The 27,686-nt window shown below is 46.3% G+C and overlaps 2 protein-coding genes across 2 annotated transcripts in view; one reads left to right on the top strand and one right to left on the bottom strand.

The window, feature by feature from the left end:
- The window catches only part of MYO3B (myosin IIIB), a 1,488,954-nt gene that overhangs the window by 1,021,778 nt on the left and 439,490 nt on the right, over positions 1-27,686 (bottom strand). The window contains exon 12 of the mRNA XM_086956107.1: positions 7,083-7,230. Within this exon, the coding sequence (XP_086812233.1) occupies positions 7,083-7,230 (148 nt within the window). The remainder of the gene's footprint in view (positions 1-7,082; positions 7,231-27,686) is intronic.
- LOC147731134 (protein canopy homolog 3-like) lies at positions 14,743-16,379 on the top strand. Its single transcript, XM_086956105.1, has one exon. It carries the CDS (start codon positions 14,743-14,745, stop codon positions 15,535-15,537), a length of 795 nt encoding a protein of 264 aa, XP_086812231.1. The 3' UTR covers positions 15,538-16,379.

The following is a 27,686-nucleotide window of genomic DNA, read 5'->3' as shown; positions in this document are numbered from 1 at the left end:
CCTGAGTGGCAGACTGGATATCTGCTAACTTCTTGAAACTTAATGGGGAGAAAACCGAAGTGATGATATTTGGATCAGGTGCAAAAACAACAGTTGATGGACAAAATACAGAACAATGTCATACATTCACCCTAGTACAGAGATCTGGGCCTAAATCCATCGTTTTTTTGCTCACGATGCCATTCCAGTTTGAACCCAGCCATATGCAAATCAGTCTTGACCCTGTGCCCCATGGGAACAGTCCAGCCCGAACTGCCAAGCCAGGTCCTCCCTGGACTGGAAACATGCATCCTAGGACCGGTTTCGGGATTTCAGCCCTCATCAGCCAGGATAGCTTGATTCCAGTGGCATGGAGAGCACGGGACTCACGTCTGAGCATACCCGTCCCACTCGGGGTGACGAATGCAAAAACAACAGTTGATGGACAGAATGCAGAAGAATGTCATACATTCACCCCAGTACAGACATCTGGGCCTAAATCCATCGTTTTTTTGCTCACCATGCCATTCCAGTTTGAACCCAGCCATATGCAAATCAGTCTTTACCCTGTGCCTCATGGGAACAGTCCATACCAAACTGCCAAGCCAGGGGGTAAATGGCACTGCTAGAATCTGTTTTGAGCCATGCACCACTGGCTTCAGACCCAACAGTCTGGACTATCCCCAGTTGGTTTTAAGTGCCTGCCCACCCTCTTTCATGGTGTGGGAGAGTTGGCAGGATTGCGGGATTGAACTGACACTAACCTTTAACCAAGTAAGGGGTTCTGTGAGTCTAGGTCCACCTGTCACTAAAAAGGAACACCTAGCTTCCCAAAGAGCTTGTTGGACTGCAACTAAGCCCATGCTTTTTTGTTGTTGCAAAAATGTATTGTGCATAGTAGTGTGAACCCCACTGGTGTGATGTTTGCCTTCATTCCCCACTGTGGCCCAGGAATCCAGAAACTCGGGCTCCAGGAGTCAACTGCCAGGGGACTAGCGGGTGCTGAACCGGAGGAAACACTCTGAAGAGCCCTTTAAGAAATTATTTTATCACTCTTTGTGACCAAAGCGATGGATGGTTAGGAACCCTCCTATATCTCTAAATAGCTGCCATATGCACCTTTAGTGACGCATGAGAGAGACCTGCTCTAGCCAAACGTAAAAGATAAGGGAGAATTTGCTCTGGAGAAGCAGCAAAGGGATGCAGATCTTGGGATACACACCACTGGCAAAATCTCTTCCCTTTTGCTGTATACGTTTTATTTGTTGAAATTGCCCGAGATTGTGTGAGTATATCCCAAGCATTCTTGAGAAATATTTATGTATTCGAATTCATGTTTGTGAGGTTCTAGGCTGACAAGTTCAGCGAAGTCAAATTTGGATGGAGATTTTGTCTGTTGTTCATAGAGATCAGGTCCTGAAATAGTGGGAACTGTATTCTGGGGGCCACCGACAACTGGAGAAGCTCCGAGAACCAGACTTGTCTCGGCCATGCTGGGGACATCAGAATTAAGTGGCACGGTTATGATCTCATCTTCCGTAACACTCTCGATATCAGGGGGAATGGAGGAAATGCATACGCGAACATTCCTGTCCAGCGTAGATGTAGAGCATTGCCCCACGATCCCGCTTGAGGGAACCTGCTTGCAAAGTGCTTGCATTTCGAGTTGTGGTGGTTTGCGAACAGATCCAACGATGGGGTACCCCACAGACGAAACACTCTCAGAAGTTGACTTTGAGCTAGTTCCCACTCATGGGAAACACTGGCTGATCTGCTCAGGATATCTGCCCTTGTGTTGTGCACTCCTGGAATGTGCTGGACTTGGAGAGAGATGTTGTGAAGCAGTAGCCATTTCCAAATCTCTTGAGCTTATTTCGACAGGAGCTTTAATTTTGTACCTCCTTGTTTTAATAGGTAAAACATTGTTTGTTGTACTGTCCGTCCTGACTAGTACCGTCGAATCATGGAGTCTGGGGAGGAACGCCTGTAATCCCAAGAACACTGCTTTTAGCTCCAACTAGTTGATATGAAGTTGAGCTTCGTGGTCAGACCAATGTCCTTGTATTTCGAGGTCTTGGAGATGTGCCCCCCAACCTTGAAGTGATGCATCTGTCATAATAACATAACTGGAACATTGAGGTTCGAAGAGCAGACCTTTTGTCAAATGTTATTTGATCATCCACCATGACAGGGCTGCCTGAATCTGAGGAGAGATGATGATCCAATCTTCGAAGGACCCTTGGGATTGTATCCATTGTTTGTCGAGAAGCTCTTGGAGAGGCCGCATGTGCAATCAGCAATTGGGAAGCAAAGGGATACAGGAAGACATCATCCCCAATAAGGACTTGAAGATTCTCATTGAAGGGCATTTTCTTGTTTGCAAATGTGATGCCAGGTTTAAGATTTTCTGAGTACGCTCCTCTGAAGGATAAGCTTTTGCTTCCTTTGTGCAAAGCACGGCTCCTAGAAATTGAAGGGATTGTGACGGAATATGAGACGACTTTTCTAAGTTGATCCATAGTCCCAGAAAATCGAAGAGATCCATGCAGCATAGTAGCAAGTGCAGGGCATCCAGGTATGATGTACCTTTTATGAGCCAATCGTCCAGATGCAGGTAAATCTGGTGGCCTTGTAGTCTCAGGTGCGCTGCTACTGGTGCTATGCTCCTTGTGAAGACCCTTGGCGCCGATTTTAGACCAAAGGGTAAGACTTTGAATTGGTAGTGGCGCCCCGCCACCATGAAATGCAGAAACTTCCTGTGTTTAATGTGAATCAGAATGTGTAAATAGGCATCTAAGAGGTCCAGGGATGCCATGTAGTCTCCTTTGCTTAGTAGTAGGAGTATTTCCTGAAGAGATAGCATACGAAAGGGTATCTTTTTGATGAATTGGTTCATACCTCTCAGGTCCATTACCTGCCTCCATATTGATGTCTCCTTTTTCTTTATCAGAAAGAAATGCTAATAAAATCCTTTCCCTCGTTGTAGAAGTGGAATTTCCTCTATTGCCCCTTTCACTAGAAGAGATAACATTTCTGCCTTGAGGGCTGATAGATGCTGTTTCTTCCTGTGAACATATGGTTGATTCGGGGGCTTTTGTATAAATTCTAGGGTATGGCCATGATGTATCACGTCCAGTACCCATCTGCTTGTTGTTATCGACAGCCATTGCTGATAACAGAGAGAAAGCTAATGATCGTTGTTGAGGTCTGAGCAAGTGGCGGGTGCTTCGACAAAGTCACTGTCATCTATTGTATTGCTGTGATTTTCCTCTCGCAGTATTCTTTCCTCTGGATTTCTGATGATATGGGGTGTTTGAAGAGCTAAACTGTTGGATGCTCGAAAACTGGCGATACCCCTGTTGACTGTAAGGTTGGTACCTATTGGACGGGTACAAAGACCTTTGATTGTATTGGCCTCTAGAACCTCTCCTTCGAAAGAACTGGAATCTACCTTGTTGCAGATAGCCCAACGCTCGCGCTGTGTCTGTGTCAGATTTGATTCCTTGGAGAGCATTGTCTAAATATTTTCCGAAGAGATTCTCACCGTCAAAAGGCATATCTACAATTTTTCCCTGGACTTCCGGTCTGAATGAAGTGGCCTTAAGCCAAACTTGTCCCCGGAGTGCCACTGCTCCCGTCATTTGCCTAAACGCCACTGATGAAAGATCCATAGCGATATCGATGGATTCAGAAGCCGCCCTAGCTCCATCTTGTAAAATGGCGGCCGCTTCTTCTTTTTTGTCATCTGGGAGATGAGCCAACAACGGTGCCATGTCTGACCACATCTGTCTATTACAACGACTGATCAAAGCTAGAGCTTTTGAAGCTCTAATTGAAGCCACTGCCATCACAGCAAAACGCTTCCCCATGCCATCCATCCGTCTTCCTTCCTTATCGGGAGGAGCTACAGAAGTTGAGACTGGATTTTTAGATTGTCTCTGAGCCGCTTGCATCACTACTGATTCTGGACGCGGATGTTCAATTAAGCATGCAGGAGAAGACTCTGGGGCCCGATACTTCTTCTCTATTCTGGGCACGAGGCTGCAACCAAGGCTGGATTTTTCATTATTTTCAAGCCCTCGTCCCAGATATGATTGATCATAGGAATTGATCTGATAGACTTCCTTGATTCCTCTTTGAAGTCGTATAGGAAACACTCCGTTTCCTGCACTGGTAGTGGAAGTTCAAATCTCTTTGAGGCTTTTTCTATAATGTCATGGAAACCTCCAATGTCCTGCGGTGGAGAGTTTGCTGGCAACGGCGATGGAGAAGGTGTCGTAAGCAAAATATATTGATCCCATTCGATACCTACTGGATTCTCCTGAAGAAGTTGCCCTTCTTCTGGCTGGTCTTCACCATCACTCACTGCGAAATCATCACTAATTGTGATAATTGGGGTAGATCGTATCTTTTGTACTGTAGGTGGAGGTTGAACTACCAGAGTTTGGGTAGAACCGCCTGAAGTATTCGAGGCAGGAGCGTTAGCTACAGGAAAACGACAATAATAGTCTTTGATCATGTGACGTAAGTCAGTCACTAGAGGAACCGGCATCGAGATGGACAACTTCCTCACATCAGAATGCGTTTCCTCTTCCTCTTCATACTCGTATGACTGTTGGAACGACTCATATCTTTTGAAGTCGGATCCTGGACGATCTTGAAAAGAAAAATCCTCTTGAACCTCCTGACACTCTTCTTCATCTCTGTCTTGGCTCATGATTTGTAGCTGTGAAGGACTGTAAGCTACTCCCATCGAATCTTCATCTTCCGACTCTTGTAAATCTAGCAGATTTGATTAAGGTAGGGGAGAAATTTTTGTCCAAGTAGTAAATTCTGTATATTTTTTGACCGTCGACGAGCCCGTCGACGTCAGAAAAGACTTGATAGATATTAATGATTTTGTCATTGGTGACTTAAAGGTTGTTGTCGACGGTGCACCTGTCGTCGATGCTCCCATAGACAAAGAAATTCAAATTATCATCGACGAGGTCATCGTCGATGGTGTCATCGACGAGGTCGTCGCCGATGGTGTCATCAATGAGGTCGACGACGCTTTTCTTGTCGACAGAGTCGTCGCTGAACCTTTCTTCAATGGCATTGTTTTAGTTACTGATGTCGACGCAGCTGTCGTTGTCGAGATTGTTATCGACGAAGTCATCGTCAATGGTGTTGTTGATGTTTTCACAGGAACAAGCGCCGGAGACGCCCCAGTCTTCGCCGACGGGGCTAAAGACACTACCTTTCACTCTGAAGACTTCTTTAGTGGAGTATGAGGAAGAGAAGACGAAGATGCCTCCTTGTCTTTAGTTTTTAGCTTTTTAGACTCCACTTTCTTCTCAGAAGCAGTTGACTTCTGCTTTTTAGAAGATTGAATATTGGAATGAGGTGGCCTTCTTTTTCTGAAGCCACAACAGTAAGCGTGCTTCTGTGTTCCTTATAGTGTTCACTGAAAAGGTTCTGCAGTGCTTGCAGTCCTTAAGCACATGTTTTGGATGAAGACAGTACAAACAGTCTTTGTGGGGGTCTTCAGAATATAGTCTGGCTTTCCCACAGGATCTGCAGGGCCGGAAAAGCCTCTTTTTTGAGCTTTCAGCCATATTAGACATAAGATGGAAAACAGTACCTTAAATCGGAAAGAAAATATTTTCAGATAGAAAGGTCAAAAGTTCACTCAGGAACAAAACTGAGCAAGGCTCAGGGAGACTCCTTCTCATACGAAGGCATTTGGAAATCTGAGGTATGATGGCTCTACTGGGGAGAGTGATGTCAGGGCTGGCAGCTGATTGGCTGAGTTTTGGACCACATAATGATGCGGTTGGATTACAAACAATATTGTTCCCTACGGGTTTTCTTACAATTTTTCTTTTACTGCCATGGTCATTCTGTTACCGTGAGACTCCCACTATGACGACGGATAAGATACAAGCATGTGAATCTATGAAAGATTCAATACTGGAGAAGTAGGGGAGCAGAGGTGCAACTACACAAATGAAGGACTCTTGACCAGGGGGCTGGAGAAGAGCAGTATGCCCCACCTACTGGTACCCTTGTATTGCATTATGAGATAAACAGTTCTGATAAGTAAGATGCATCTTTTCTAAGTTGCCTAGCTGGACAATCATATTACTGGGAGGTTGTTTGTGAGTTCCTGACGGCTCGGCATGCTATCCTGAGAGTCAAGTGCAAATGTGGTGTACATGGTGCTGTTTCAAGGCCCAAGTGCGTGGGCTGACATCTGAACTTCTAGTTGTAGGGCCGAGGGCCTTACATAAATTCCTCAAAGGAATGTATGTAACGTATGTTCGAATGCAATCAGTGAGCAACCTTTTGTCCCAGAGATTCTGTTGGCTGTCTCCTAACATTCTTAGACACAACAAAAACATATACACCCCTTTCTTAAAATGAATCTTTAGGTAACATCTCATTGTTGTTCATTAAAACAGGCATCACCATCAGTCTCTTTCACAGTAAAGCTACTGGACCTCTGCATCAAAACTTGCTAGTGGGACCATCAAATGCTGTTTGCCAGTGAGCTCAGCAAACAGTGGTACAAAGTGCCTGCAGAATTCAGAGGGCACCATGTGAACTCTTCCAAAAATGTTAGCGTTCTTTTCCATGGTTGCCTGAAGAAACCTTGAATCAAGGTCAATCCTTGAATAGAACATTTGAATGTTGAGAGAGCAAGTGAAGAACATTAAGTGGTCAAATGACAATAATGACCGGTACTGGTCTCATTCGCTAACATTCAATTGCTTGGTTTTCGGTTTCTCCCTTTTTTTTTGTTTAGAATTTTCTACCCTCAGTTGGTGGAACATTCTTATAGCTTTATGTTCCCTCTACTTCCAATGATACTTTTTGGAAAAGGCCCTTTCCATCGTTATATATCCTCACCCACGGCTCAAGCTTATAACTTGGGTTCAGGGCCTTTAACGACTCATATAGTCCTTAGCAGCAGGCTTTAATTCTATATTAGATACCAGCACTTGTGGCCAGAACAGGAGTGGTGCTAACTCAAAATACCTGGAAAGAAATCGAAGTGAAACATTCTCAAGAAATATATATTAGGGCTTTAAACTCTGTTTTAAAACTCTGTTTTATTTTACCTGCTCCAGCGCAAAAATGTGTTGATTGAAATAAAACTGGATCTGTTCGTTGGCGATGTTAATGCACAGCTGCTCAAAAGAGTTTTTCTTAAAGTTCTCAAATCCAAAGATGTCCAGGATGCCTACATTCATTCCATTCTCGTCATTGCTAGCATATCAAAGAAAGAAACAAAAGAGGTTGAATTGCACAATCGTTATTATGTGTTAAGTGCATGTATGGTGCCCATCTCTCTCCATGTCATTATAAACACTGATTCCAATCCTAGCTTTGTTCCATGACAACATAATGCATTCTGGGCAATATGGTCTTGGTCAACACAACTAATTAGACGAACACACCTTATAAGAAAACAAGGTACTTACCTGTAACTTTGGTTCCCCATTATTGGTAACTTTCATAGATTCCCATGCTTTTGTATCATTCCCCGTCGTCGGAATGGGAGTCTCGGTAACAAAAATAACATAGCAGTAGGTACAAAACAGAAAGAAAAAGGCCTAGGCCTCATTCCCTTTTGTAGCATATCCACCTCTTTTTGTAAAAGAGACCAAACTAAGCATCAGCCGATCAGAAGAGCCTCATTACTTAGAACCCTCCTGAAGGAACCTCAGATTTTCATAGCCATTGTGTAACAGTAACCACATCTGCTAAAGGCTGAGGTTTCCACGGGAAGGAGGGTGGGCGCATGGGAATCTATAAAAGTTACCAATACTGGGGAACCAAAGTTACAGGTAAGTAACTTGTTTTCTTGCCCCAGTATTGGAACTTTCATAGATTCCCATGTAGCTGGCAGTTGCAATAAAGCACATTTTGTGGCGTAAATACAAAAACATCTCAGTATGCATACTCTCATAAGAGAAGAAGTATATACACATTAGAATAGCCATTAGTAGCAACATTAGATACAAAATGTGCAGAAATAGGAAGGAGGGATAGTAAGGAAAGCTCACCAATCAGTGGAAGAGGTTCTTCAGGACTGCCCGGCCCACAGCCGTGTCTTCCTGCGTCAAGGTTTCCAAGCAGTAATGCTTCGTAAAGGTGTGTAATCTGCTCCAAGTTGTAGCTCTGCATATGTCTCTGATGTGCACTCCCGCGAAGAGAGCTGTAGATTAAGCCACAGATCTTGTGGAGTGTGCCCTGATCCTGCTGTCCAGTGGATTACCCGCTGATGAATGGCAATATATAATGGCACTGGAGATCCATCTTGCAATACTTTGCTTCGAAAGCGGAAGGCCTTTGCGCGGACCACCAACAGCAATGAATAACTGTGAAGACTTACGAAACTCTTTGGTGCGATCCAGATGACATTTCAAGCACCGCTGCACATCAAGAGAATGGAGTGACCTCTCCACTGGTGTGGAAGGTTGAGGAAAGAAAGACCTGAGAATCACAGGTTAGTTTAAGTGAAAGTCCGAAGGCACCTTAGGTATGAACTTCGGATTAGTTCTTAAAATCATGGTATTCTTTTTGAACTGGAGAAAAGGTTCTTGAATTGTGAGAGCCTGCAATTCCCCAATGCATCTTGCTGATGTGAGGGCAAGAAGGAGAGCCAATTTCCACGAAAGAAATTTCATGTCTGCCCGATGAATTGGTTCGAAGGGATCTTTTATGAGCTGTTGGAGCACCAAATTCAAATGCCAAGTGGGAGGTGGAAGCCTCACCGGGGGGAAGACGCGGAATAAGCCCTTGAGAAACTGTTTAATTATTCTTGAAGACCAAAGAGAAGGTCCAGATGCAGAGCGTCTGTAGCAAGAGATCGCTGCCAGGTGAACTTTTATGGATGAATGAGCCAATCCTGTCTTAGCCAAAGACAAGAGATAAGGTAGAAGTTGATGTGGTTGAGACGTGAAGGGGTCAACACTTTTCTTCCTGCACCAAATGCTAAATCTCTTCCATTTAAAACGGTAAGTTTTATTTGTAGAAGGAGCTCTAGCTTGAGACAAAACCTCTCTCACTTCATTCGAGATGGGAAGGTTCATGAATTCTTGCTGCTCAGGAGCCATGCAGTCAGGTGTAATGAGTGTGGATCCGGATGTCAAATCTGCCCGCAGGACATCGTGAGAAGGTCCGGAATCGTCAGCAAAGGAATAGGAGGGACGAGAGACAGAAGGTGAAGTTCCGTGAACCAGAACTGTTGTGGCCACGCAGGGGCTATCAAGATCATCTTGCACGGTTCCACTTTGATCTTCCTGAGAAGCCTGGGGATCACTGGAATGAGGGGAAAGGCGTACACAAATGCTTTTGACCAAGCTATCGAAAGCGCATTCCCCAACGACCCTCGAGGGTGAAGCCTGCTTGGGTAAAACCGGCTATTCTTGTTGGCCGGGGTGGCAAATAAATCTATTGAGGGTTTGCCCCATTGTTGGAAAACCTCCTCCAAGACCACCTGGTTCAGCTCCCATTCATGACTGACGGAAGATAGCCTGCTGAGTCTGTCCGCCTTTTCATTTAGAATTCCTGGTAGTTATTCTGCCTGTAATGTTATTCCGTGCAGAATAGCCCACTCCCAAATCTTCTGCGGGGCTTCCTGGAACAATGGAAGATATCTGGTACCCCCTTCCTTGTTTATGTAGTGCATGGCCGTGGTGTTGTCCGTTCAGAGGAGAATCTCCGACTCCTGCAGCCGAGGAAGAAATGCTTGAAGTGCCAGCTTGATAGCCCCTAGTTCTGGAAGGTTGATGTGAAGAAGACGGTGCTGGGGCAACCAATGCCCGCTGACATGAAGATCCTGAAGCACCTCACCTCAGCCGTCCAGTGACGCATCCGTTGTCACCACTTGAGGAGACGGATTGCCTACGAAGGATAGACCTTGGGAAAGGTTTTCCTGTCTTGGCCACCACAAGGCCAATCTTTTCATTGCAAAAGTGATTGTCACCTTGTCATTGAAAGAGCCGTGAACTTGCTTCCACTGTTTGTTGAGCTGCTCTTGAAGAGACTGCATCCGCAATCTGCAGTGAAGTATTAGAGGGATGCATGAGTAGATCACCCCAGACAGGATTTGTAACAGCGTACTGAAAGACACCTTCTTTTTCTCAAGAGCAGTACCATGGCTCGCATTGTTTTTTTCTGCCTTTCTAAGGATGGGAAGCCTTGTTGAGATTTGAGCCCAAGATGGCCCCCAGGAAACGCGCTGTCCTGGAACGCGCTGTCCTGGACGGAATCAGAGATGATTTTTCCTTGTTGAGAGTATGACCCAAGTTCTGGAATAGGTTTGTACATGCGTTGGCGGCTTCCCTCGCAGCCTCCCTGGACGGGGCCTTCAGCAACCAATCAACCAGGTATGGGAAGACCTGAAAGTGATGCCTCCGCAGGAAAGCCCCCACTGGTGCCAGCACCTTGGTAAAGATTCTTGGGGTAGAGCGAAGTCCGAAGGGTAAAACCCTGAATTGAAAGTGGCTCTTGGCTACTGTAAATCGTAGAAACCTCCTGTATGCTGGGTGAATGGGTATGTGAAAATACGCGTCTTCAATATCGAGAGTGGCCCTGAAATCCCCTGGATTGATGAGATGTAAGATATCCTGAAGGGAAACCATTCAAAAGGATTGGGAAATGAGATAAGTGTTTAGCTCCCTGAGGTCTAAAATAGGGCGCCATTTCTCCAGCGTCTTCTTCACCAGGAAGAACCTGGAATTAAACCCTTTCCCTCTTTGAAATGAGGGAACCAGCTCCACAGCTCCCTTCAGGAGCATCTGATGAACATCGAGCTGCAAGAGACGCAGATGTTTCGATGGAATGGCAGCAGGGGGCTTGGAAGGTGGGATTTGAGTGAATTCCAAGGTATGACCCTTTCCAATTATGTTGAGCACCTAACAGTCCGATGTTATCTGAGACCAGTTGCGGAGGTATTGTGATACCCTGCCTCCTACAGATGTTGTCCTGGAGGTGGGCACAGCAGAAAGAGCCAGAATGCCGCTATTGCCTCTTGGACGTATCACGTCCCTGGCGGTTCTGTTTCCCTCTGGTATTTGATCTTGAGAAAGTCGAGGTTTGACCCTGTTTCTGATGATAGGGCTGGCGATATTGTTGTGACCCTGATCCATATGACGAGTACTGCTGCTTATGGAATGAGCCTCTGTATGTGGTACTCCTGCCTCTGGCACACCTGAAAGGAGCCTTCCGGTATTGAAGCGTACCAAGAGACCTAGCTGTCTCTGTATCCTTCTTAATATCTTGGAGGGTATCATCTATGTGTTTTCCAAACAATGCCTCTCCATCGAAAGGAAGGTCCAAGATCTTATTCTGGACCTCCGGCCTGAACCAAGTCGCTCTGAGCCATCCTTGGCAACGAAGAACCGCTGCCCCAGCTAGCGAGCGAAAAGCCGTTGTGGCAATGTCCATGGCACAATCGATTACCTCCGCTGATGTTGCTTCCCCTTCCTGTAGTATCTTCCTTGCGTCACCTTTTGATTCTTAGGGAAGTTGATCTAAATAAGGTGAAAAGACACACCATAACTGGCAAGCATACCTGCCCAGTATCGCCAAGGCATTAGCTGCCCGCACCAGAAGACTAGCCATTGAAGAGAATCTTTTTCCAGCGTTATCTAGTCTCGTGCCCTTTTTATCAAGGGGAGTAGTCAAAGGCACCGAAGGGTTGCGGGACTTCCTCTGTGCCGCCGGCGAAATCACAGAGTCTGGTTTTGGGTGCCCAGTCAGAGACACCGGACCATCCTCAGGCGCCTTATATTTCTTTTCCAGGTGCAGTAGGACAGGGACCACCGTAGCTGGGTTCTTCATAGCCTTAAGACCTTCATCCCATACATGTTGTACAATAGGAATAGATTTGGTAACCTTTTTATATGGATCTTTAAAGTCATAGAGAAAACACTCAGGGGCAACAGAAGACATAGGCGGCTGGAATCTGCTAGATGCCCTCTCCATTAACTTATGAAACCCCACGATATCCACCGGAGGGGAATCCACAGGGTCTGGACATGGTGACGCAGGGTCCGGGATTACATACTCATCCCATTCTAAGCCCTGATTAGGCCTGACATCGAGATTCTGATCCTCATCCGAGGAATCATCCTGTATGTCCGGTAGTGTTGAAGGTACATGTGGAGCAGGTGACTGTGGCTGAGAGACCACCTGAGTTGGCAATTCTGGAGAGATCATCACTGGAGTTGTAGGGGTAGGCAAGGCTTGAGTAGTCGGAATAGCAGCAGGCTGAGAGCACCCTTGATTTATAATCCTGCAACATGTTATGGAGATCTTGCAAGAAAGAAGTAGGAACAGATACCATCTCTTGGCCTGTGAACCCCTGCGGTTGAGAAGAATGTTGATATGAACACTCCTGAAGAAACTCTCCCTCCGAATCTGTCTCCTGACATTTAACAAGCAGTTGGGATGGACTGTGCGCATACCCAAACGAGTCCTGATCATCATTATCAGAATGCTCATCTTCCTCCTCTAACAACAAAGCGGAAGGCAAGGGGATAACCCTCCTTCGAGACGTCATGTCCGGGGTAATGTTTTTCAAAGAAATAGTAATTTTCTCCGTCGACGAGGGAGCAGATAAAGGTAAACCTGCCGTAGTCGATGTCGTCGACGGAAAAGCCACCGTCGGCGAACGAACTGCCAACGACGAGATTGGCGTCGTCGACGCTGTCGTCAGCGAGACCGTCGACACTCCTGCCGTCGTCATCTTCAATGTTGCCGCGTCAAAGCACTCGTCGACGATACCGTCATCGTTGACGAAATCTTCGTCGTCGCTGTAGTCGTCGATGTTCCCATCGACGTCGCTGTCACCACCGTCGACGATCCCATCGACGCCGACGATCCTGTCGACGTCGACCGGGCCGTCGACGAGCCCGTCGACGGCACCACTTTAACCTTGGACTTCAACGCCTTCGTCGACGGAGCCTTCTGCTGCGTCGTCGACGACTTAGAACTTTTGTCTGATTTCTCAGATGACAGAGAAGACGGCTTTTTGAAGGCTGAAGCAGTCTTCATCACAGTGGATGGCGTAGATGGTCCCTCCCTCTCCTTTACACCATGGTGAGGAGATTTGACAGGACTTTGGCTCTCAGACTCACGGGGGGTCTTGTTTGAGGCCTTCACTGGACGCTCCACAGAAGGTGAAGGGGAAACCCTACCCCTTTTGACTGACCTTCTAGAAGATGAAGCTGAAGAGGAGTCCTCACTGTTGCTGGACACCGTGTCTTTTCTAGACTTCAATTTCTGGAGCCAAGTGAGGAGCCGACTCTCACGGTCCCGGAGGGTCTTAGTAGAAAAGGTGCGGCAGATCTTGCAGTCTGCAGCCTTATGATCCGGGTACAGGCAATATACACAGTCCTTATGCCTGTCCTCTACATACAGCCTTTTCTTGCCACAGGTGGAACATGACTTGAAAAGGTCCTTCTTCTCCTTATCAGACATCCTGGTAGGAACAGCCAACAATCCTGAAGAAAGAACTGAAGAAAAACCTCAAAAGAGTAGAAGATTGAGAAGAGCTCAAAGGAGACTCCCTAAGCACAACATGTGGTAGAAAATCTGAGGCTGTGAGGTTCCTTCAGGAGGGTTCTAAGGGATGAGGGTCTTCTGATTGGCTAATGCTTAGTTTGGTCTCTTTTACAAAAAGAGGCGGATATGCTACAAAAGAGAATAAGGCCTAGGCCTTTTTCTTTCTCTTTTGTACCTACTGCTATGTTATTTTTGTTACTGAGACTCCCATTCCGACGACGGGGAATGATACAAAAGCATGGGAATCTATGAAAGTTCCAATACTGGGGCAAACAGAGGAATAGAATCAAGAGTTTTCATAATGTCATGAAATGAAGTGGTAATCCTGAATATAACGATAAATAAGGATCAGTTACCATTCTAATGACAAGTTAACTAGCTCAAGAAAAGTCATGCATGGAAACATTACATTTCTAAAACAGTACACAATTAGATTTGTTGCACATTCTTAAGTCCCAAAACATTGACCAATATTTATTTTGATTACTGGCATATATTCTAATAAACATCTTACTCTTGGCTTATCGGATCTCTAAGCCCGATCCATTTAACTCTTAGGGCGTCACATACCAACACAACCCTGTGTGCAACAATTTAAACTGCATATCTACTCTCTGGCCACTCTGTGTGCCTAGTTTATTTGTCCTCAGGTGACAAATGTCTAGTTGGTATTCCGTTAAGAAGGGTAATGGCACTATTACAACTCCCCATCAAAGGTGCAATTCAGAGATAAAGGGCTTGAGACATAGGGTATTTACAATTGGAAGGGAAAGAGCATGCAGTCAAGGTATGTTGGTTCTACTTCTCAATATTGACCCCAAGAATATCGACTTACAAGAATACAGAATGTCAGGGGACAAAATATCAAAAGGTAAGTGCATATAGGAAAGTATAGATTTACTATCCCTAACTCTACCTCATACCTTGAAGATATAGATACATATATTGCAGTTATAATCCTTCCTCCTTGAGTGAAAGAAATCCAGCCTCACCAACAGACTTATATGTGATCAAATGCAGCAATTTATTTTGGCAAACAAAAAAGACGCATTTCGACCTGCTTCGGTCTTGGATATATATGTGTATATATATATATATATATATATATATATATATATATATATATATATACACTCCCTCCGCTGAGGCGGAGGGAGGAGTGCTACGGAGGCGGAGGCCTGTCCCCGGTACCAGACCCCGGCCATGGCCGCCCAGCTGCTGCCGCTGCTCCTGGCCGCGCTGGGGGCCGCGGACGATGACTGGGTGAAGCTGCCAAACAAGTGCAAAGTCTGCAAGTTTGTGGCTGTGGAGCTGAAATCTGCCTTTGATGAGACTGGGAAGACAAAAGAGGTCATCGACACGAAATATGGCTTCATGGATGGCAAGAGCAGTGGCATCAAGTACACCAAATCAGACATCCGCCTGATTGAGGTGACTGAGAATATCTGCAAACGCCTGCTGGAGTACAACCTGCACAAGGAGCGAACCGGGAGCATCAGATTTGCAAAGGGAATGTCCGAAACCTTCGAAACCCTCCATCACCTGGTGCACAAAGGGGTGAAGGTGGTGATGGACATCCTGTACGAGCTGTGGAACGAGACGTCTGCTGAGGTTGCTGATCTCAAGAAGCAGTGTGACGTCCTGGTGGAGGAGTATGAAGACGTGATTGAAGACTGGTATAGAAACCACCAGGAGAAGGATCTCACCCAGTTTCTATGCGCAAATCATGTGCTGAAAGAGAAAGATAGAGAGTGTCTGGATGAGAAATGGAGCAGTAAGAAAGGAGACACAGCTGCAGTGGGAGAAAAGAAGAAGAAAAAGAAAAAGAAAAGTGAGAAGGAGGAGAAAGAAGTAGAGCAAAAGGAAAAGAAGAGTAAGCGCGGAAAAGCCGTCAGCAGCCTTGACCAAGAAGATGTGTCTGCGACCTCAGATGATGAGGAGAAGGAAGGGGTTCAACAGAAGGTGGCCCTGCCCCACATTCCAGGCGATGAGCTCTGAGAGCACCAGGGCTCACTGAATCCTCCGCCAAGCCCACTCTGCATGGCCTCTTTCACCACCTCGGTGGCTCCAGCAGAGCTGGCAGAGGTCTCTGCTGCGCGCTTCTTTGTTGGTAAAGCTGAAACGCCTGAGTGCTAAGCGAGGCGAGCCTGGCCCTTCGGTCTTGTTCCTGCAGCGCCATGTTCATGCCTGCACCACAAACTCTTCACGTATCTGTATTTGACCAGGAAGCAGACGATAAGAACCGAGCAGTTCCTCTGTTCTTGATATGAGGTAACTTTGCCATGTGACCCCAGGGTTTGCCCGGGTTCAGGAAGGTTTCTTGGGACCCCAGTGGCCTCCTCTGAGCCCGCCAGGTGATTCTGAGCTCTTTCCTGATGAAGCTTGCAGGTATGTCTGAAGTGAGGTGCTGCAGCCTACACTGAAGGGGGCTCCCCGAACATTTCCTCGCTCCTTGGCATCCCAGCTCTACATGTAGACAAACTATTTTTGACTTGAAGTTACTGAACAGCCTTTCAATGTTTTCTATTGTCTCCACACCCTGTTCCATGGAAGGAGGCTTTGGTGAAGCACACGCGTGGGCAATCTGAGTATGGACATGTTTTCCTATCAATACTCCTTTGACTCTGCAGTTTTGTCCTTCTATTTTCTCATGCTAAGCAGCGTTCATTGACCTGTTTCTGCTCCTTTAATTCCCCTGGCCTCCCAATCTTCAGAGCTTAACTTAAACTTGCTTATTAATTTGTTGCGCCCTTGTTGTCGCTGTGTGCGCTATTTGTACTTTTTGAAAATGTGAAATCTGTAGTTTGGATTTTTAAGATGATTGCATATTGCAAAAATTTATAATATATATATATATATATATATATATATATATATATATATATATATATATATATATATATATATATATATATATATATATATATATAGACAGATAGATATCTATATAAAGAAAAAGGCCTAGGCCTCATTCTCTTTTGTAGCATATACGCCTCTTTTTGTAAAAGAGACCAAACTAAGCATCAGCCAATCAGAACACCCACATCCCTTAGAACCCTCCTGAAGGAACCTCAGAGCCTCAGATTTTCTACAGCACGTTGTGCTTAGGGAGTCTCCTTTGAGCTCTTCTCAATCTTCTACTCTTTTGAGGTTTTGTATTTTAATGCTCCAACCATAAATTAAAATGCAAGAGGATATTGGAAAACATTGCAAATGTAAATATGTCCAGAGTATCTATGAATTTAATAGAAATGGTGTCTCAGATAGAGTTATAGATTTCTCTTTTGATGTCGTAAATTGCAAAAAGTAACAGAGTCTGTTGTCCATGTTTATGAGTACAATGACCATGTGACCTATGCTCTGGTATAAAGACTTTGTAAATTTTTAAATGGCTACCCATGTGAACAAGGCAGGTGTGCCGAAACGCGTCATGCTATTTAAATAAAAACAACCCTGAATGGTTGATGGCTAAATCTGCTCCTGTGTCGGTGTCCGATTTCTGAGGAGAATATCGGGTGTGGTTGGAGAATACTACTGCTGATTTTGAATCATGCTTAAAAGATTTAAAATCTCGCCTTAAAGCTAGAGGTTATTCTGAAGCACTGTTAGAAAAAGCCTATCAAAAATCTTTATCTCGCTCCAGAGAAAGCCTGTTCCCTGAAAATACCACTGAAACCGAGAATACTTCCACCAGTGGGCCACTAGATACCGGCCCCCGCATGGTCACCACTTACAGCAGAGAGGAAAAGAAAATCAGGGCCATTCTGAACAAAAATTGGCCAATAATCTTGAGTGACAATATTCTCAATCCAGTGTTACCCCCTACTCCCCTAGTGACCTTTAGGAGAGCTAAGACCATGGGTAGCTACCTAGACACCCCTGCTCCAGAACTTAAAACCAAAGCAGCGTGGCTACGACCCTCTAGGGGGTTCTACAAGTGCTCCAGCTGTCGGGCATGCAAATTTGGCATGTCCACTACCCACTACACTACTCCATTTAGTTCTGAGGACAAACCTATACTGGGCAACTACTCTTGTAAAACTGACTATGCCGTGTACGTTCTGGTATGTTCCTGCGGACTTCGGTACGTAGGAAGTACCAAACTTCAGGTACACATGCGCATATTGCAACACCTACGAGCCATTCTCCATAACGATCCGGCCTATCCGGTCGCAAGGCATTTCAACTATACTCACAAAAGAGATTTATCTTGCCTTTCGTATTATGTTATTGGTTCCGTACCTCTGTCCAGGAAAGGTGGCAATAGAGAGCTTTTACTCAGGAAGTTAGAATCAAGATTTATACTCGAGCTGGATACCCGTTGGCCTAACGGGCTTAACAACATTGAAGAATTACATCACTTCTTAGAATAAAATGATCTTTCTCTTGATTCTTCCCCCTTTTTCCAGTATATTTATGTAGTCTTATAAGCTCTCCGATATCTCAAGTTAGGTTCCCTATTTGTGATATCTATCAATCAGGTTTATCCTTTTCTCACTAGGCCACCCATACCTTTGTCCTCTGGTCAACAACTAGTACATAAGTTAGGTTCCCTATTTATGTACCCTATCTTTTGGATGTATTTCCCCATCATGTCTTATTCAAGCTATTCTATCATTATCTATTAGTTTTATTTCCTTGGTGTGTTGAATACTGCACTGTGTATAGCACTTTATACAATTGCGTGTTGCACATTGGTAATTTGCTCTGTCCTAATTGATTGTAGATATTGTTATATTTATAAGAAATTTTGATACCAACTTTTAAACACTTTTTTTAAACACTTTTTCTACACTTTTGATACTTCTCTTAACTTTTGTGACATCGATTGCCTTTACATATTTATGACCTGCTTTTATTTCAGGGCTCTGAATTACAGTTATATTTATTGCTTAGGCTTCCGTTGTCCTGGTGGTATTTGAGGCTTAACTTATACTTCCATAAGACGTTGTCCATCCTCTGTCGCAATCACCATTTTTTGCACTTTATTGTCACATATGCACTTTATTATGATCTATTTGCTGCTAAATACTACTTTGCTATATTTTGCACATTGATAATATGGTCTCGATGCTTGTTTGCACGTATTGGATTACCATTTCCAATATTTATATAAGTCTCTTTTTCATATTACATGTTATGTATGACATTATAATAACGAATAACTCTGTATATATGTGGATTTAACCAGTTATTTTGTGCAATTTACTAATATTGTATATTGACTGATCATGGATTTAACCTGACATTTGTTTAAAATGTGCTCATTGAGTAATAACCCCCTAGCAGCGATAGTCTTTCTACACTTATGTCTTTCACGTGGTACAGGAAGTTACCACCAGGGGGTGGTAACCTACACAGGTGACATGCATTTAAAAAACGGCTTGTGATTGTTTTATTCTTTGCATAGCAGCGTGAGCAAGGGCATCCGTGTCCGAAACGCGTCGCTGATGTATGGCTGAGCGAACTGCAAGAAAATAAAAACACTATTTGCCTGCCAATTTGGTGGTTCGTCTCTTCCTTCCTGTGGTTGGCGTGGAGGCTGTGTCCGCATACGCAGAGCTAGAGTGAGGAAATCCAGTGTTCTCATATATATATATATATATATATATATATATATATATATATATATATATATATATATATATTGTCAAGCTACGTATATGTGGAGTTAGGTATTTATTCATTTATTTATTTATTTAGATTTATATAGCGCATTATCACCCCGGGGTCTCTAAGCGCTTGTTCAGGTACACACCAAAATTCAAAGGGACAGTCATCGAATTACAGCACGCCCCAGGCTTCCCGGAAGAGCACAGTTTTTAGCATCCTGCGAAAAGGCAGCAGGTTGGGTTCCTTACGAAGTTCGATTGGTAGGTTGTTCCAGGTTGCCGGAAAAACGTTAGGAAAGGCGCGGCCGCCTATAGTGGCCAATCTGAAGCGTGGTCGGGCCAGGAGGGTAGCCTCAGATGAACGTAACACCCTTCTAGGGGTGTATGGGACCACGCGGGCTTTCATATAGCTTGGAGCGTTGCCATATAGGGCTTTGTGCGTGATACAGAGCCCCTTAAACATCACTCTCTGTCTGACTGGCAGCCAATGTAGTTCGCGCAAGAAAGGTGAAACATGCGTTCTCCTAGGCTTTTTAAAAATTAGTCTTGCTGCGTCGTTCATGACCGTTTGCAGTCTAGTCAGTTGTTTTTGGGGGAGCCCTGCATATAACAAGTAGCCATAGTCCATCCTGGCTAGGATCATGACAGAGACCGCGCGCCTCAAAGTGGAAAAAGACAAAAGCTGGGAGATTTGACTTAGTTGTCTTAAGAGACCCACACAGAAGCCCACCACCGAAGAGACTTGTTTTTCCATCGTCAGGTTGCCATCAATGTGAATGCCCAGGCTTTTAACTGCTACTGCAGGTTCTGGGGGCGCCCCCAATTCCCTTGGCCAGAACAGGTCATTCCATGGGTTGCCAGAGATGGTAATTGGCAACACCTCGGTTTTGTCTGGGCTGATTTTCAGGGAATTGGCAGACATCCAGTTAGCTGTGTATTTTAAGATGTTATGCAGTCTGGCATGCGCACACGGGCAATCCTCAATTTGGATGACATTCTGGGTATCGTCAGCATAGTTGTAAATTTGACAGTCCATCTGGTTGAGGGCCGAGATCAGTGGCTGCAAATAAATGTTAAATAAAAGAGGTGAGAGGGCGGAGCCCTGTGGCACACCACAAGTGATGGCCGCTGAGGTTGAAACCAGATCCGCCAGCTGAACTCTCTGTGATCTCCCTTGTAGGAAGGAGGAGAGCCAGACATGTGCCGTGCCCTGGATGCCAAGTCCCTCAACCGCGACAACAATTGACTATGACACACTGTGTCAAAAGCCGCGGAGAGGTCTAACAGCACCAAGGCACCGGGAATTTTTTTATCTGCTCTACATCTTAGTTCGTCCAAGATGGACAGCATCACCAGCTCCGTGCTGTGATGCGCCCGGAAACCTGCCTGGTTCCGTTCAAATAGGTCATTGTTTTCCAGATGGCTTGAGAGGTATGTAAGAACATGCTGCTCTAACACCTTAGCTAAAAACGGCAACTGAGAAATGGGCCTGAAATTCTTCAGATTCTTAACACCCACCCCAGGTTTCTTCAGCAGAGGGATCAGACGTGCCTCCTTGAAGGCTGATGGAGCCTGTCCTGTTTGCAGCGACCTGTTGAGGAGAGTAAGAACGTCTTCCTTAATCCGTGGCATCGCTAGCTTAAACACCCCAGGGGGGCAAGGGTCCGCCTGTGAACCCGACTTTACTCGCCCCACGAGACTAACCAGTCTGTCCTCAGTAATCAATGGCAGAGAAAATTCATACTTACTTACCTGTCGATATTTCAGTTTCGAAATTTTGTTCTTGAGGTCCTGTGCCATTGATATTCTGCTTTCAGTTTTTAGGGTGCACGCTGGGTGTGTTGGCCAGTTAATAGAGAACCTTCCTTCGCCTTTGGAAACACATTGGGCCTGATTCACAAAGTCATGGTGGAGGAGCCCTCACTCACAGCGGGACCTGGGCAATAGGAAATTGCAGTTTGGACGTCCTGACATGAATGCGGACCATATGCCATGACTGCGGGGTCTCCACCACGAGTGAGGAGCCGCTTTGTGAATCAGGCCCATTGTGTTTTTTAGAAACGTCGAGCAGCTGTTCAACAGGCAGACATTGAGCGGGAAAGCATGGTAGAATAGGTAGTTACACAGAGGGCATTACAGCAGATACCCTTATCGGCCTTAGAGCGTATAGAAAGTGTCACTATATGCCTCCGACAGCCAGTGACATATTTTTCTTAACAAGGATTTCGATGTATTTCTAAAGATCCTATGCCAAATATACTGCTTCCTTCAACACTTTTAAATGTGGTGACTTTTTGTTGAAGACCATGTGGAGTCACCTAGGAGCCTAGATAATGTACAAGGAACAATTGAATGTTCTGATTTGTCCTGGATCTACTGAGTCAAACTGCATTAGTGTCACTTAAGTCGAGAAACTAAGTTACTCAAAGAGCGACTGCTAAAATAATAGGGTTTTGCCTGCCTGGATTAAGGCTACGCCATAAGACAACTGGTTTCATGAACGCAGGTAAGGGAAAATAAAGCTTATCAATCACACTGATTGACTCATGTACTTTTCCACTTTTTGACAAAGAGTGTATTGTACTGTAGGAAGTCTCTGAGTGCAGTGTGACCTCTGTGGACACAAAATGTGGAGATCGTATCATTTTTTAATATATCCTCATCCTTCCTTTATGAGAGGTAAATATGTTACTATGCACACACCTGACGTTCTCCTCCTTTCAGGCTGATGTAAAAATTGTAAATTGATACTTGTATAGCGCAGTACTCACCTGCAAGGGTCTCAAGGCGCTTGTACGAATACCGCTGTGGAACCCATCCTGGATTTCCCTGTGAGGCGTCCACTCCTGGGCACCCCCAAGGTGGAGGCCAGGCATCCTTAGCGTTGTGGGGGCTGTTGTGGAGATTAAGCAAGCTATTGCCCAGAGTTGCAGAGTGGGACTCCATGATTGGAATAGGCACCGAGGCGAGAATTATCAGGTCCGTGGAATTTTTGAGCCCAAGACCCGCCGAGGCGGGGAATTGAATCCTGGTCCCGGGCTAGACCTCTGCATCAAGGTCTGCCACTCTAACCATTGAGCCACACTCAATAGGCATAAATATGCATAACACTATTAATAATCGCCTACCGTTTTATGCCTAGTACCTACTTTTTCTAGATGAGGGACGAGTTAAGCCTGGGTTGAATTGTCATTAAACAATTGTCAAGAGGACTGATGCGGAACGGTTTAATGTAGAACCTTTCTACGAAAACCAATACATCGCTTTTGTCAAATATAAAAATGTCAAGCAGAAAGAGCCCTTAGGAGGGGATGAAGATCTGGGTTCGTCATGATCAGTCACTGCTGTGTTTAGGCATGGCACTTTAGCATGCCCTTTTACTCCTCCTATTATCCGTCCAAGTTTGCCTAGCCCTGATTCTACATTATACATTGATCTTCCATCATCATATGCTTCCTGTCTCCTTATCTCACTTTAGCAGCTTGTTTTTCATATATCCATTCCCCCTTGATCACTGTTTTCCCACTTTCCCATACCATTCACTATTTTTTTGCTTATTTCTGTCCTGCCCCGGGTTAACGTCTGATCATAAAAAAGAAGTCCTGGTCCGCAAAATTGAGTGCTGGTGCACACCACCTGCAACAACTGGCACAAATTAAGAAGTGACTGAGGTTTTTCTTCCCTTCCCCTAATTATCCCGATGGTAGCGGATTTGCATTGAGGCTGTGTTCCTCTTTCACTCCTGAACCAATCCATTTCAAGGTTCCCAGTGACTGGTTCACCAATTTATTCTCTTATTCTCTTTGGTATCTCAGGATTACAGGCCCATTCTTGACCACCTGTGACTAGGATTCCACTTTTCTTGCCCACTAGATTCCTTTACTCCTCCTCAAAGGTAGGTGGAATCTTCCACGTTCCTTCGCAAGTGAAAGATAGGGAAGCTTATAGGAGTGAAACCACCACCGGACAGTAATTTAACTTCGTTGAATATCAGAGCTCTGTTTTACTGCATCTTAAAACAATCATTGGTAAATGCATTAGGATTTGCCTATGTGTTTATTAATAAGGTTTTTTTTTCGTACGTTTTACTTGGTGAGCAGATGATCAATATAAACAACAGGGACGACATAGGTAAACGGTCGGCTTACTGTGGTCAGTAAGCCACATAAAAAAAAATTTAAAAAAATTTGGGAGGCACGTTACTAATTTGGGTTTCTCTTTCAGAGAGGAGTGGTGGAGCAATATAAGCTCGGGGTGAACCTGTGGACAGGATTGGGAGCAGCAGTGCAAGGGTAGTTGTCTGGTCTGGAGGTCGCTCTCACGCAGTCGCCACATTTGAAGTAAGTAGGAGGGGCTGGGTCGGGGTCGGTGCTGGACCCGTGTAGGGGAGCCCATTCACCATGGCGCAGAGGACGTTACTCATTGTTCTTATCCTCCTATCCTCAGATTTTGAACGGATCGTCGAGCATGGAAAGCCAGGGATCCCCATCGTTGTTCACTCAGATGTCGCAGGTGGAAGACTCGCTGCCTGATGCGAGCCAAGCACCACAGTGGGCGGCCTTCATGCGGATGGCCAAGAAGAAGGGTTTAGCCTGGGTCGAGGGGCTCTTGAAGGAGGCAGAAGAGGATGACTCTGGGGTCATCTGCGAGGCTCCATTGTCTGAGGTTGAATCGCAGGAGGCGGGGCCAACTAGATTTTCCAAATGGGCTAAGAAACAAACATCCAAGAGTTCCCGCCAGATCCTCCAGCAGCCAAGAGCAAAACTGTGATCGGACAAATAGAGCCTCCACCCAGACACGCGTTGCCTTGTGTGTCACCGGGCGTCTCATCAGGAAAGAGCAGAGCTGTGTCCGCACAAATTGAGCCCCCGCCAAGAAAAGCTTTGCCAGGGGTGGCACAGGTCGCTTCTAAGGAACCTGTCCCTGTCCAGCCCGTGTATGCCACTCGGGAGGACCTTGTAAAACAGTCTGATTCCCTTAAAGAATTTATGAGAGAGCTCATTGGTGCCATGTTACCACCAGCACAGATCGACAAGACTGTAGGTACACCTGCGGACAATTGTGGGGGGGCAAAGGCGGCGGCTTCTGTGTGGGGCACTCAGCCGGCGGCGGCATTGCCTTCTACGTCGTCGCTCATGCAAGTGACTAACACCCCAGCCGTGGTGGCGAGTTCTTCGACGTCGTTAGCGAGCGGAAGCATTGGTGAACCTCCCGCGCTTATGCAGCCCGCTCTGCCTGCATTGCCTGCGCCAGCCATCGTCAGCGAGACGGCGATCCCCGTGGCTGCGGTGGTGGTCACTCCCGCTCAAAACACTGGTACGTCTGTGGCCCCTACATTGGGCAGTGGTGCTGGGGTATCATCTGTGTCATCTAATACCATTTCTTCTACAGGAAGCGCAGTTGGCATGGTTACCTTGGCAGCATCTCCTTCTACCCCTAACACTGAGCCTCGAGTGGCGGCCGCACCCCTGTTGTCGGGTCACTGTCACCTGGCATGGCAAGTTCCGTTAGCGGCCAAGGAATTGATATGGAAGCGGGAGTTGATCGATATATTCTCGCTACTGCTGTTAGGTCAGGAAGGAACTGATGTCAGGAAGGCTGGAGTTAACTCCTTCCACGCTGATGACGAGCTGGGCTCGTCATGGCGTAGCCTCCTCGCACGCTGATGACGAGCCCAGCTCGTCACGTAAAGTGCGGTTTTAAAAAACTCAGCACAGGAGCGGAATTGCGCTAGCGCGTATGCGGCTAGGTTAAGGAGGAGGATAAAAAGACCAAATACCAACAGTGGCCTGAAAAATCTATAGAAAATTGGCTAGATGCATTTGCAATTTTCCAGCCGGTGATATTGGAGAAATATCCTGAACAGGCGCAGGCGCTAGTCCAGTACAGTACCTTGATACGAAAGGAGGCTGCGCGTTGGGGTGGTCAAGGTTGGGTGAGTTATGACTTGGAATTTAGGTGAAGAATGTCCTTGTGTCCAGAGATGAGATGGGACCAGAAAGAGGTTCAGTTGTGGCTAGACCATATGGGCTCCAACCTGCTTCGTAATGGGGGGGCCTTAGACAAGAAGCAGGGAGGCAAGTACTCGAACAACGCCACGCAGCGTAGCGAGCAGCAGCAGGATAGACAGTCCTTTCGGGGTGGTTACAGGAATAGAGGGGGTAACAAAGGCTTCTTTAAGAGATCATCCCCAGGTATTTGTCGCTCTTTCAACGCCGGTTATTGCGCCTGGGGGAAGTCTTGTAAGTTTGGGCATTCATGCAACAAGTGTGGAGGCTCTCATGCAGCAGGATCATGCACCACTCAGCAAGGGGGTGCTCCCAAGCTTACAAAGGAGGCAGGTAGCAAGCAATAACTCCAGCGCGCCGCCTCTTCACTCCAACCCCCTACCCCCCCCCCCCGATTCTGGATGAATGTGCATGCAGTTCAGCAGGGGCGTGCAAGGGACCCTCCCCTGTGATTTTGAACAATTTGTTGCCCCTCTTGCAGGAATATCCGCTCACGCGCGACAGGCTCCTGCTGCTGGCGGGATTTAGCGAGGGTTTCAAGATACCATATGTGGGTTGTGAGGCCCCTAGAGAGGCTGAAAATTTGAGATCAGCTAGGGATTTGCCTCTGGTGGTGAGATCCAAAGTGGAGAAGGAGAGATTGCTGGGGAGAGTAGCGGGCCCTTTTGCAAGTCCACCGTTAAAAGACTTTGTGGTGTCGCCACTGGGGGTGGTCCCTAAGAAGGAGCCAGGGGCGTTCAGGCTGATTCACAATCTTTCTCATCCTGAAGGAGCATCAGTTAACCATGGGTTGGAGGAAGGGTCTTGCTCCGTCTCCTACTGCACACTGGATGTGGCCTTGGATATAGTCAGGAGAGCAGGTGTAGGGGCGTGGCTGGCGAAAGCAGACCTAGAGTCAGCCTTTAGGTTTTTGCCGGTGCACCCCAGCAGTCAACACTTGCTAGGTTTCAAATTGGATGGAATGTACTACTATGATGCATGCCGATGGGGTGCTCAGTGTCGTGCGCATACTTCGAAGCATTCAGCAGCTTCCTGCAGTGGGCGTTACAATCTCGCTACGGAATAAAAGGGGTGTCACACTACCTGGACGACTTCCTTTTTGTAGGGACTCAGGGGTCTATGGAGTGCAGCAAGGCATTGCAGAAATTTGAGGAACTCACCACTACTTTGGGGGTTCCCTCAGCGCCTGGTAAAACAGTGGGGCCTGCGCAGGTGTTGACTTTTCTAGGGATTGAGATGGGCACGGTGAAGGGGGAGTGTAGGTTACCAGCGGACAAGGTTCGGGATCTGGAGCAGTCCATTGTTTTGGCTCTAGGTCAGGACAAAGTGACGCTAAGTTCCTTGCAAGGGCTGCTGGGGAAACTTTACTTTGCCGCCAGAATCATCCCGGCGGGAAGGGTCTTCGTGCGCAGGCTGGCTAAGGCATGCGCGAAAGGCACTAAGGGTTATCATTTGGTGAGACTTAGTAAGGGCATGAAGGAGGATCTCAGGATGTGGGCAATGTTTCTCGCTGATTTCAACGGCTCTGTGGTTTGGAGGGCGCCGTGGGCAGGGTCGCCTGAACTGGCCATGTTCACAGATGCTTCTGGTAGGGAAGGATTTGGGGTTATTCTTGACACTGACTGGTGTGCACAAAAGTGGCCGAACGTCTGGCGAAAAAAGAGAGTGACCTCCAACATCACGGTGCTGGAACTGTTCCCCATTGTTGTAGCTTTTTACCTTTGGTCAGCGAAGTTAGCCGCGCGTAGGGTCTTGATGTGGTCAGATAATCTGGCTGTGGTACAGGCCATCAATTCTCAGTCTGCGTCTTGCCCTCTAGTTTTATGCCTACTCAGGGAGTTGATGAGGGTTTGTCTGGTCTGCAATGTAGAATTTAGAGCGCGGCACATTCAGGGGGTCCAGAACACAGCTGCTGACGCTCTTTCTCGCTTTCAGTTGCACAGGTTTCGGGAGGAGTGGCCGAGGGCAAAGGAAGAGATGACAAGATTCCCGGAGCACCTGTGGTTCATTCTGAATCTGAGAGGCGATTGAGAGGTCTAGGCGAGCTGGCTTTGACACCGCGAACAGTCAAGAGTTACCGGGCAGGCGTGGAGAAGTTCTGTGCAGTCACCAGGGATTGGGAGCAGGTGCTGCCAACTTTGGAGTCCAGGACTCAGGACTTTATCATGTGGGCGAAGGATGAGGGCAAGTCACAATCTTGGGTGGTGGGCCATTTGTCGGCCATTAGTCACAGCGCTAGGCTGAGGGGACAGCCTGGCCCAACCAACTCCTTTTTAATACGGTCAGCACTGAAAGGTTGGTCTAGAAGTGAGCCCCGAGCTCCTGATAACAGGGCAGCGATCGACTTTGCAACTTTGAAAGGGATGCTGGACAAAACAGAGAGGGCCACCAGCTCCGCGTTTGAGGCAGCACTTTTTTCCGCTACCTTTGCACTAGCATTCTTTGGGGCCTTCAGAATAGGGGAGATTGTGGCTGCATCAAAGAATGACAAATCAGGCATCGCTTTGGGTAGGCAGGACGCCACATT

The sequence above is a fragment of the Lissotriton vulgaris genome, chromosome 2_1 (assembly GCF_964263255.1).
Source record: "Lissotriton vulgaris chromosome 2_1, aLisVul1.2, whole genome shotgun sequence".
In the NCBI taxonomy this organism is placed as follows: domain Eukaryota; kingdom Metazoa; phylum Chordata; class Amphibia; order Caudata; family Salamandridae; genus Lissotriton; species Lissotriton vulgaris.
This window is presented reverse-complemented; position numbering and strand designations above follow the sequence as displayed.